The 12,613-nt window shown below is 36.7% G+C and overlaps 1 protein-coding gene across 1 annotated transcript in view; it reads left to right on the top strand.

Moving 5' to 3' along the window:
* TAF2 (TATA-box binding protein associated factor 2) overlaps window positions 1-12,613 on the top strand; it is a 58,854-nt gene that overhangs the window by 8,882 nt on the left and 37,359 nt on the right. Inside the window, exons 5-10 of the mRNA XM_060204923.1 lie at window positions 545-686; window positions 2,018-2,249; window positions 7,861-8,045; window positions 8,985-9,098; window positions 10,490-10,589; window positions 11,741-11,845. Coding sequence (XP_060060906.1) covers window positions 545-686; window positions 2,018-2,249; window positions 7,861-8,045; window positions 8,985-9,098; window positions 10,490-10,589; window positions 11,741-11,845 — 878 coding nt within the window. The remainder of the gene's footprint in view (window positions 1-544; window positions 687-2,017; window positions 2,250-7,860; window positions 8,046-8,984; window positions 9,099-10,489; window positions 10,590-11,740; window positions 11,846-12,613) is intronic.

Raw genomic sequence — 12,613 nt, forward strand, 5'->3', positions numbered from 1 at the left:
ATAAGAGATCAACTTTGGAGAGCAAGTTTTGGATTGAATTTAGAAGGGCTTCTGTGTCCTATGTAGGGATTTTGAAATCTTTAGGTAATGTAACATGTTAAAAATGGTGGCAGGAGGATAATGATGTTTTATTTTAGTAGCTATATTTTAGTAGATCATAACAGTGACAATTGTGTGGAAGTAAGGGCAGTAGTGAGGGGAGGCTATTGAGTTAATTATTTAATGTCAGATATAGAGATGAAAATCTAAGCTACGATAAGTAGTGTGGTTTTTCATGTAAAACTGATCCTTTGAGTGTCAAAGATAGTGCTTTGCTAGGTGGGGTGTCTGCCATGCACATGAACCAGGTTCAAGTTCCCAGAATACCACATGGGAGAACTATGGCACTGGCGTCAGTCAGCTTTTGTGCTTAGCCTGGAACTGTGAAGCCCTGGTGACAACAGACAGCTGATTCTTTGATTCTCATTTTCAGTATCTATGTTTGCCTTTATTATACAAACCACGTTTACTTAGTAATGTGTGTGTCTGTACTTATTTTTTGTAGAACTAAAGGTTCTAAAGATACATATCAACTTTTCTTTGGATCAGCCAAAAGGAGGCCTTCATTTTGTGGTGCCCAATGTAGAGGGAAGTATGGCAGAAAGAGGAGCTCATGTTTTCTCTTGCGGGTATCAAAATTCTACAAGGTAGATTATGAATTCTTAATTATTTCAGTTAATTGTATTTGCTAAATACATTTTTCCGATGTATATGCAGTGCATTTACTGTACAAATGCATAGTATGAACTTGATCTTCCAAACTACTGCCTCTTCTCAATCTTATTTCATTAGTCATTCTTCAGTTCTGCCTTTTTCGCTTTCATGTTAAAGTTTATTGCTATAAAATCATCTTACTTAATTTTCTTCTTATTTTAATTTTTTTTTTGACATTAACAACTTAATGAACTGTTTTTATTACTGTGAGCTGGCATGCAGTGGCATGTGCTATATTGCTGAGTCAATTTCCTAGAGAAAATTCTTATTTGTTTTTTTTTTTTAGAGAGAGTAAGAAAATGAACATGTATGAAAACGTAGTATATCCCCTACCAGGCAAGACATAGATCTATGCCTGTTGCTGAGTTCCACATAATACTGTAAATGTTAACAAATGAACAAATCCATGTAATCTACACTCACAGAGAGTAAGAGCAGCAATGCAGAGCCCCACTGCCTGTTCCTTTCCATTCACTGCTTTTCTACCTGATAGGCTCCTGCCGAAGGATAACAACTGTCCTCATTTTTATTAAATGAAATAATGTGCATTACATCTTTAATATTGAATTTCTTTTGTTCTTCACAAAGATAGCAGTTTGTAGTTTTATAGTTTGTTACTGTAGAGATAATACATTATTGCAGGTTATTAAAATTGGTTTCAATTTTTTTTTTCAAGTCAGATATGATAACTTATACTTACTGTTTTAGTACCAACTATAGACCCTGGCATATAACTTTATCTAATTTGACAAAAAGCTGAATGGCAATTTTATTTGTTTTGTTTTCTTGTTTATTTTTAATAGTTTTTAAAAATATTTTTTATCTATTGAATATAGAGAGAAACTGAGGAATTAAAGAGAGAGCGACACCTACAGCACTGCTTCACTGCTCATGAGTAGGAATAGATTCTGTGTACTAATCATGGTTTTAAAAGACTGTTATAAACTTTATAGTTTCTGGAAATAAGTGCTACTTACTTTAAAGAATGGAAATTATATTTATTTTTAAATTGCATCTAAGAATTACCACTTTTTCAGATATGAACTAGCAGCTGCTACATGATATATCTTCTTAATATTGCCAAATAAAATTTGGAGATACATTTCTATCTTTAATCACATTCTTTCAAGTTGCGTAGAAAAAATAAAAATGTCCCTAGCAGATAGGTCATAGTTTATTTTTTGCACGTATTCTAGAAATGCTAACTTGTATATAGGGAAAGCTAATATAAATTACACTTTAATATGTTTTAACATTTTTCTAGATTCTGGTTCCCATGTGTTGATTCATACTCAGAGTTATGTACATGGAAATTGGAATTTACAGTTGATGCTGCAATGGTGGCTGTCTCCAATGGAGATTTGGTGGAGACTGTATACACTCATGACATGAGAAAGAAGACCTTCCATTACATGCTTACCATTCCAACAGCAGCATCAAATATCTCCTTGGCTATTGGACCTTTTGAAATACTTGTAGACCCATATATGCATGAAGTAAGTCATCTCTGGCTCCTTTATTCCCTCTCACCTTTTTGCTTTTGAGTTAAAAAAAACTAATGAAATACTGTCTTCCTTAACTCTTATTTTACCTTTTAAGAATGTCACTTGAGAGAACCACTGTCTGTGTTTGACTCACTTAATGAAGTATATTCTGAATAACTCCTTTCAGACTGCTTTCAAATTAAAATTGTGCTCTCCTTAGTATTCCAAGAGTTCCAGGTAGACTTACATTAGAATATAGTTTATCAAATTCTATTATTTTTGGGCTGGAGAGATAGTATGATAGTAAAAGAATTTCTTGCTTGAGGCCTGGTCATTCCAGGTGCAGTCTCTGGTACAACATATGTCAGAGCTAAAAAATGCTGTGTCTAAAGCAAAAATTCTATTACTAAAGTTATCTTTTTTGCTTAATATGTGATTATGAATGTTACAGTCCCAACTCTGAAAACAGAAATGTTGCAGTTTCAAAATGAAAAAAACACATTTGCTCTCACTCCAACACATACAAAGGAAAAGAGAAAAGGCTGAGGCAGGGTTGGAATTCTGACCAGTAAAGTCATGAAGATATTTTCTAAGTTCTTCCTATTCCCCTGGCACAAATCACATTTGAATTAAGCTGAATTGTATTTGTGGCATGAAACTTGATTTGAAACTTATCTGTTATTATTTCTCATGTCTTATTATTTTTTTTTAAGAGTGGCTTGTCATTGTTGGTGTCACTTATTTGACATAGAACCGTGATACAGGGCAGATAGTATGTGATAGTTTTGTTCATATCCAAGGTGGCTTGTAACCTAGTAAAAAATCAGAATGACTATTACTGTTGTATCATTTTTTAAAAAAGTAATGGGAAGGGGAGAGAAGAAGAGACTTTCATAAAGGCCATGTGGTGCCAGGATCAAATCAGAACCTGCTTCTTAGAGGTCTTGCCCTCTGCTGCTATACTACCTCTCCAGCCTGTGTGTATTTGTGTGTTTTAGATAGACACAGAGAAGCAGAGAGAGTGAGAGACCACAGCAGTGGAGATCTCTTCAGTGTGATAGGGGCTGGGCTTGAACATTTGTTGCTCACATGACAAAGTAGCACTATCCAAGTGAGTTATTTCACTGACCCTGTGGACTTTTCTAACTACCAAAAGCTGAAATATTAAAAGAATGTGGGTTCATTGTTCTTAATAGCTGCATAGTATTCTATTGTGTTTTTATACCACAGCTTTCTCAGCCACTCATCTGTTGTTGGGTTGCTTCCAGGACTTAGCTATTACGAATTGTGCTGCTTGAACATAGGCGTGCACATATCTTTTTGGTTGCATCTTAAGGAGTCCTGGGAGTATATCCCTAGGAGAGGAATTACTGGGTCATATGGAAGGTCCATGTCTAGCCTTATGAGAGTTCTCCAGACTACTCTCCACAGAGGCTGGACCAGTTTACATTCCCACCAGCAGGACAGAAGGGTTCCTCTGTCCCACAGCCTCTCCAGCATTTGTTGCTGCTATCCTTTTTGATGTATGCCATTCTCACAGGAGTGAGGTGGTATCTCAATGTTGTCTTTATTTGCATTTCTCTGACAATCAGCGACCTGGAGCAATTTTTCATGTGTTTGCTAGCCTTTTGGATCTCTTCTGTAGTGAATGTTCTGTCCATGTCCTCTCCCCATTTTTGGATAGGGTCATTTGCTTTTTTGTTGCTAAGTTTGCTGAGATCTTTGTATATTTTGGTGAATAGTCTCTTGTCTGATGTATGGCATGTGAAGATTTTCCCCCATTCTGTGAGAGGTCTCTGTTTGTGTGAGTTTCTTTAGCTGTGCAGAAGGTTTTCAGTTTGATGTAGTCCCATTTGTTTGTTTCTGCTTTAGTCTTCCTTGCAATTGTGTTTGTTTCATCAAAGATGTCCTTGAGGTATAGGTGGGCAAGTGTTCCACCAATGTTTTCCTCTAAGTATTTAATAGTTTCTGGTCTAACATCCAGGTCCTTGGTCCATTTGGAGTTGATTTTTGTTCCTGGTGAGATAAGGTGGTTCAGTTTCATTCTTCTGCATGTTTCAACCCAGTTTTCCCAGCACCACTTATTGAAGAGAGCCTCCTTCTTCTGTTTAATATTTTGGGCCCCTTTATCAAAGATTAGATGTCCATAGGTGTGGGGGTTTAGTTCTGGGCTTTCAATTCTGTTTCCTTGGTCTGTGTGCCTATTTTTGTTCCAAAACCAGGCTGTTTTGATGATGATGACCGTTTAATATCGTTTGAGATCTGGGAGTGTGATGCCTCCCTTTCTGTTTCTTTTCCTCAAAATTGTTTTGGTGATTCTAGGTATTTTCTGGTTCCAGATAAATGATGTAGTTTTTGTTCTATTCTCTTAAGCTTGGTGGAACTTTGATGGGTTTCACGTTAAATTTGTATATGAGTTTGGGGAAAATATTCATTTTAATGATATTAATTCTTCCAATCCATGAGCATGAGATATTGTTCCATTTCTTGCTATCATTTTTTATTTCCTTGAATAGTGACTCATAGTTTTTAGTATACAAGTCTTTCACTTCTTTGGTCAGCTTTATTCCTAGGTATTTTACTGATTTTGCTGCAGTAGTTAAAGGGAGTGATTTCTGGATGTCTTCTTCAGAGTTGGTGTTTGTATAAGAAATGCCACTGATTTTTTGTACATTGATTTTATAGCCTGACACCTTGCTTTATTGCCTAATAACTTTCGGTAGTTTTCTGCTGGATTCTTTAGGTTTTTCTGTGTATACTATCATATCATCTGCAAATATTGGGAGGTTGATTTCTTCCAATCTGTGTTCCTTTGATTTCTTTCTCTTGCCTGATTGCTATGGCAATAACTTCCAATACTATGTTGAAGAGTAACGGTGACAGTGGACAGCCCTGTCTAGTCCCCAATCTGAGGAGGAATGCTTTCAGCTTCTGTCCATTGAGAGTATGATGTTGGCTGTAGGTTTGCTATATATGGACTGCACTATCTTGAGGAATTTCCCATCTATTCCCATTTTTTGTAGTGTTTTGAGCATGAATGTGTGTTGGATTTTGTCAGAGGCTTTCTCTGCATCTATTGAGATAATCATTTGTTTTTTGGTTTTACATAACGAATCCACTATGTCTTTTGACTATTTTTTTCCATTCTTTTATAGAACAAGAGAGAAATTGAGAAATGAGGGTGAGGTCAAGAGTGAGACAGACACCTGCAGCACTGTCTTTTACTTTCTTTTCTCTTAATATTTATTAGAGACAGAGAGAAAAGGGAGATACAAAAAGCACTTTTCGCCACTTGTGAAGCTTCCCCCCTGCAGATGATAACCAAATGCTTGAACCCAGGTCCTTGCCCATGATTACTTGTGTGCCACTGTCCAGCCCCTCATTTGCATTTCACAGAATCGCAGTCCATCATTAATTTGTAAAACAAACAAACAGAAAAAAAAACAGAATACCTGAAAAAACAGAATATTTGATTTATATGAGAAGGAACTTGAGCACCATTCTGAATATGTGCATTACTGGGGAGTCAGAATACTTGTTTTGGTTTCTACCACTGAATTCAATGGACAAATAAATTTATTTTTTTTATATTTATTTATTTATTTTCCCTTTTGTTGCCCTTGTTGTTATTATTGTTGTCATTGCTGCTGGATAGGACAGAGAGAAATGGAGAGAAGAGGGGAAGATAGGGGGAGAGAAAGACAGATACCTGCAAACCTGCTTCACCATGTGTGAAGCAACTCCCCTGCAGGTGGGGAGCTGGGGGCTTGAACTGGGATCCTACGACAGGCCTTGCTCTTCATGCCACTTGTGCTTAACCCGCTATGCTACAGCCCGACTCCCGAATTTAATTTTTTTATTACAGCTTCAGGGCCTTGGGTACCACACTCAGGCAGATTTTTTTTTTTAATTCTTTTAGCAATGGAAAAACCTCATTTTATTCTTTTTTCACTACTCCTATCACCGAATTATTTATTTATTTTGGATAAAGATAAATTGAGAGGGAAAGGGAGATAAAGAAAGATACTTGCAACACTGTTTTCACTGCTCATCAAGCTTCTCTGATGCTGGTGGGGATCAGGGGCTTGAACTATAATGTGTGCATCAAACAGGTGCACTAGCACCTGGCCTCATGGTTTCTACTTTAGAGGGACAGAAAGGAGACACACACACAGATAACACAGGACACTTATGCCTTCTGTAGAGTTTCCTCCACTGCCATGGTGCTACTTTGTGGTACCAGGCTTCCAGCTTAGAGTTTTGTGCATGGTAAACTACCCATTGAGCTATTTTCCAACCCAGGATTAATCTTTTCCCTCCACTCTCTTTCCCTTCTCCCTCCTTCCTTTCCTTCCCTCCCTCTACCCTCCCTTCCTTTTTCCCCTCCCTCCCTCTCTTCCTTTCTTTTCTTTACTTCCTTCCCTTCCTTCTTTTTAGCCTGCCTGTCTGAAACTTTGTGCCTGTATATTTTCACTCCCCCCCCCAATAGTGAAAAGGCAGAGAGAAACACTATCTCACTACCTGTGAGGCTTCGTCTTTGCATGGTGCTCCTCTTTATTGTCTGGATTCTTGAACGCAGGTCCTTGTGCTAGATAAAGCATACACTCTACCAGCTGATCTATGCCTGACCTCTGAATTTATTTCACGCATAGCTACTTTATAAACATAGCAAAATAGTTATTGAACACACCAGCATTCTCTTTTAGTACCATGCATCTTTTGTGAGTAAGAATGAATGGAGCTGAAGAGGTAACAGGGTGTGGAGAGCATGTTCTACATGTGTCAGATCCTAGACTCAGTCCTGAGTGTCACATGAGAGCACCAAATACAAGAGGGTGGGGCTGTATGCATTGTGAGTAGTGCTTTGGTGTCTTTCATCTCCCTTCTCTCTCACTCACCTTAAAAAGGACTAGGTGGGGCCAGGTGGTGGTGCACCTGGTTGAGTGCATACATTGCAGTGCTCAAGGACCTGGGTTCAAGTCCCTGGTCCCCACCTGAAGGTGGGGAATGCTTTGCAAGTGGTGAGGTAGTGTTGCAGGTGTCTCTCTGCTTCTCTCCTTCTGTATCACCCCATTCTCTCTTAATTTCTGGCTGTTTCTGTCAAACAAAATAAAGATAATAAAAAACTTAAAAAAAACTAAAAAGGACTAGGTCATGGCTCACCCAGTGGAGTGCTTATTCACAAAGACCCAGATTCAGGGCCCCTGCTCTTCATCTGCTGGAGGCAAACTTCACAAGGGCTGAAGCAGACTATAAGTCTCTCAGTCCCAGTCTCTCTCTCTCATATCTCTATCTCCTCCCTACCTCTCAGTCTCTGTTTGTCTCTGTCAAAAAAGAAGGGGGGTGGAAATAGGAAGGCCACGGTAGTCATGTTAGACCATGCCCCAGTGAAATACAGGTAGCAATAAATAAATAAATAAATAAATAAATAAGAAAAATTAAATAATAATAAAAAAAAGACCATGGAGTTGGTTCAGTGTTATTACCCAAGTGCAAGAAAGCTCCTGTTTCAATCCCTGGACTGCATAAGAAAAAGATTTATATGAAGTTACTTTTATAATTGTGATTTAGAAATTAAAATACAAATGCTAACTCAATTAACCCTGTATTGTTTTGTTTTGAGGTTACTCATTTTTGTCTACCCCAACTTCTTCCATTGCTTAAACATACCACATCATATCTTCATGAGGTGTTTGAATTTTATGAAGAAATTCTTACATGTCGATATCCATATTCCTGCTTTAAGACTGTATTCATTGACGAAGCCTATGTTGAAGTGGCTGCCTATGCTTCCATGAGCATTTTTAGGTTGGTATTTTTTTTTTCAATTGAAATTCTAAAGTAAAGGTGATGGTCTGGCAACAGGTGTTTATTATTATTGTTTTATCGCTTTTTTAACTTTTTTTCTTTTCAAGTGGTGCTTAAACTTAAAAAAAGAAACATTTATTTGTTTATTCAGGATAGATACAGACCAATTGAGAGACTTTAATGTAGAAAAGCAAAGAGAAAATGATTGCAAAGACTCATAATATCTTTATCCAGAATGAACCAAGAATAATATTTTGTATATTTATTTTAATCTTTTTTCAGCTTATGTATTTTAAAATTGTGTAAGTTATTATATCAGCAATATGTTAGTGCTTTCTCAACATCATTTGAAAATACACTGATACTGTGAGAAGTATTTTTATAAAATAAAAGAGAGGTATTTACCCCCTTCATTCTTATTCACAGTTTTCCAGCATTAGGAATTTCTTTTCAAAAAAAAAAATTTTTTTTTAAGCTATAGATCACTCATAAATCTAGGTTTTCACATTTTTAAGGTGGGGATAGTAAATGCTATATCATTCCCCACCCCCCACCCCCAGTTTTGTTAGAAGGAATTTGTGGATCAATGTATGTGAAAATGAATAAAGGAGCACATAAATTAATATAAATAGGAAATGATTATTGAAACTAGAGGAGCCCTTTATAGGATCATTATCTGATTTTTAAAAATTTCCCCACTACCTAAAAATGCATATTTTTAATTGAAAACAATATTCATTGTCTTAAGCAAAAGTTATAAAAATTACAGACTTGAGCTAAAATTTTTTTAAAGGATTTGGAAGGTCTTTGGGGGAGAATATTCTGGTTTTTTTTTTCTCATCTAGATCTAACAAGTTCTATTATTTCTAAAGTATGATTATTATTACTAGAATTGTGCATTTCTGAGTTATAACTGTTTTCTCATCTTTTAATTTCCAGTACAAATCTTTTGCATAGTGCCATGATTATAGATGAGACACCTTTGACTAGAAGGTGTTTAGCTCAGTCCTTGGCCCAGCAGTTTTTTGGATGCTTCATATCCAGAATGTCTTGGTAAGTAATTTCAAAGTTTGCAACTCTTAAGAAGAGGAAACGGGATCTTTTTTCTTTCTTTTCTTGCATTGTAAGTGGAACTTTTTCTTACCTATAGTCATTCATTTAAGAGACACTATTCTGTAAAAAGTGGGGAAAAAAAAAGCATAGATTTTAGCTTAATTTTTTATCATTAGTTCAATATAATTCTTGGTTTGACAATAATGGGATGTTCTCACTCACAGGCTGAAGTTGAAAAACAAACTTAGAAAAGAAAACACAAGTAGAACCTGAACTGGAGTTACGGCGTATTGCACCAAAGTAAAAGACTCTGGGGGTGGGGGTGGGGGGGAGAACACAGGTCCAGGAAAAGGATGACAGAGGACCTACTGGGGGTTGTATTGTTTTGTAGAAAACAGAAATTTATGCATGTACAAACAGTTGTATTCACTGTTAAATGTAAAGCATTAATCCCCCAATAAAGGGAAAAAAAGTAAAGTGAAAGGCCAAAAAAAAATATATATAGTTTGGAGGATCAACTACTTTTAATTAAATGATCAAATAAATACTATCAATATAAGAGCGTAAAGGTACTGAAAAGCAGAGTTCTATTGTCAGTGTTCAATATAATTGGCAATATTCAAAGCAAATAATTTTCATCTGTAGTGGTTGCACTGATGTTAGTTTTCCAGGTAGCACCTAACTTTATAGTAATTTACTTTAAAGGTGAAAATGGTAAAAAGCACAAAGAAAAAAGAGTAATGGAACAATTCAGGTGCTAACAGGTGACTCAGCAAGTAGAGCACATGCCTCACATTGGATGAAGTCTCAGGTTCAGTCTGGCATCACATGAGAGTGCCATGGCAACTGCATGGATGTTGAGGTCATGCTTTGATGTCTCCCTCTCTCTCCCTTCCTACAACACAGCCCAGCCCTGCTTCAGCTCTAAAAAATATGGAATAAAAATTTGGCTGAGGAGGCAACTGAGGATGTTGCTTTTGTATTAGGTCTCCCTGAGTTCATTCCTTGACACCACATTAAATAATAAAAATTTAAAAAATTAAACATTGATGTCTTAATTGTGACCAAGAATTTCCTTAGAGCCAGATAGTATGAACAGATCTGGGTAAGGGAAAAGGGTTCTGCCAGAGAGGAGCACAAACATCTGGAATATGGTGTTTGAAATATGATTATTAAGTAATTTTACAATCAAAGATGATGCCAGATGTGAAGGAAGTTAGAGAGACTAGACAAGTAGGATTCAACTGGAAGAAGTAGGGATGCCTAATAATTTGTTAGTCACAGTCTTCAAGAAGATACAAGAGCATACACTATGCGGTTCTGCTGTCTTTGACCTTCTCTGAAGAGTTTTTGTGATTAAAAGTAGTTTGTGTCTTTGGCTTTTTGCTTAGGTCTGATGAATGGGTACTGAAGGGAATTTCAGGTTACATTTATGGACTTTGGATGAAAAAAACTTTTGGTGTTAATGAATACCGCCATTGGATAAAAGAGGTAAGTTATCAAGACATTTTGGTATGCTCCTGATTTCTTATTTATATGTTCTTTATTTTCAGAAATCTTAAAAGTGTTTTACAGTCATTTGAAAATTTCAGTTATTTTGAGGTCTGGGAGTTGTCACAGTTGATAAAAGTTTGGAATCTTAAGCATGAGGTCTAAAGTTTAGTACTGGTGCCAGACAGTGATGGACCTGGTTAAGCACACACATATCTTTGCACAAGAACCGAGCTTCAAGCTCTTGGTCCCCACCTGGGGGAGGGGGGGGTGGGACTTCATGACTGGTGAAGCAGAGCTGCAGGTGTCTTTCAGTCTCTTTCCCTCTCTAGCTCCCTACCTCTCTCAACCCATAACTACTTTAAACTATAGGTAAGCAGCAGAAAGAGGTGGTAACAATCAATAGCTGTGGAGATAGCTCAAGGTCAGAACATAGGATTTGTATTCATGAGACCCCAAGTTTAATCTCTGGAACCATATATGCTCAAGTTGAGCATTACTCTGCTCTCTCATCTCCCTTTCTTATATTGGGAAAATAACAACAATCAGGAAGACATAAAAATCATATTGGAGTGACTAAAAATCAGGTTTGACTTTTGGCTCTACTACTTACTAGCTGTGTTACCACCTCTTTCTGCTGCTTACCTATAGTTTAAAGTACTTATGGGTTTCTAGCAATTTTTCCTATTTAAACTATTTTTTTTAATCTATGTCTTCTTAGAAAAGAGTGTAAAAGGTTTTTTTTTTTTTTTTAAATTTTTTATTATCTACTGGATACACACAGCCAGAAATCAAGAGGGAAGGGGGTGATAGGGAGGGAGAGAGGCAGAGAGACACCTGCAACACTGCTTCACCACTCACAAAGCTTTCCCCCTGCACGTAGGGACCAGGGACTCGAACCCATGTTCTTGCACGTTGTGACATGTGCCTGTCTCCTGGCCAGCCCTGGACTCAGAAAATTGAGATGTCTTTTTGGCTTTTTTATTTATCAAGCTATGTAGAATGTTTTGTTAAGAAGAACATGAACTGTTATTCAAAAAAAATCAATTTAAGAAATTTATATTGTGATATAATTGAGGAAATGATAAATGTTCGTTGTTTAGATACAAACTTTGTTATATAAAAATGTTTTTGATGACTGTCTTTTTTAGGAGCTAGACAAAATAGTGGCATATGAACTGAAAACTGGTGGAGTTTTACTACATCCCATATTTGGTGGAGGAAAAGAAAAGGATAAGTATGTTTATTATCCTGAAGTGATGCTATAAACTGTGTTTTCTAGGATAAGTCTTTTGTTGTTTTATTTCCAACACTGGAGTCTCATACATGTACTATTCTACCACTCTTGGGCCTATTTTTTCTATTTATTTCTTTTTATTTCAGATAGAAAAAGACAGTGAGAGAGATACCATAGCACTTCACCATCTGTGAACTTTAACTGATGCTATAGTGCTCCCATGTGTTACCAGGCTTTGAGCCCAGACCTTCGTGCATGGTAAGGTGCACGCCTTACTGGGTGAGCTATCTTGACTCTTACGTCATTCTTTAAGAATCACTTCTAAGTGTATTGAGGCCCACAAAGACCAAACGAGTAGTAATAATTATATATGATAATACTGAGTCCACAAATAGTGGTAATTTCATCATCATTGATATACAGTTTTTGTTGCACGTAATAGCTAAACATGGATTTAGTATTTTTAAAAAGACTTGAAATTATAAGGGTAGGAGTTGGGGAAAGTGATGTGGTTACTGCCTTGTATGTGCTTTAACTTTGAGGTGGTGTTTGAAGTTGCGTTGTTTGTCTTGATGAATTTGCAAAGAATTAACAACCTATTTTCCTATCTCAGAGTATGTTTCCCATTAAAGTTTTTTTTTTAATGTCCTTTCAAAAATATAATAATTTTTCTTCTAGCTATTTCCGGATGTTTTATAGTCTTTTGTTGCTCCTGTTAAGAAGTTTGTGTGGTCTGGGAGGTGGCACAGTGGATAAAGTGTTGGATTCTCAGGCATGAGGTTCCTGA

The sequence above is a fragment of the Erinaceus europaeus genome, chromosome 1, assembly GCF_950295315.1.
Source record: "Erinaceus europaeus chromosome 1, mEriEur2.1, whole genome shotgun sequence".
In the NCBI taxonomy this organism is placed as follows: Eukaryota; Metazoa; Chordata; class Mammalia; order Eulipotyphla; family Erinaceidae; genus Erinaceus; species Erinaceus europaeus.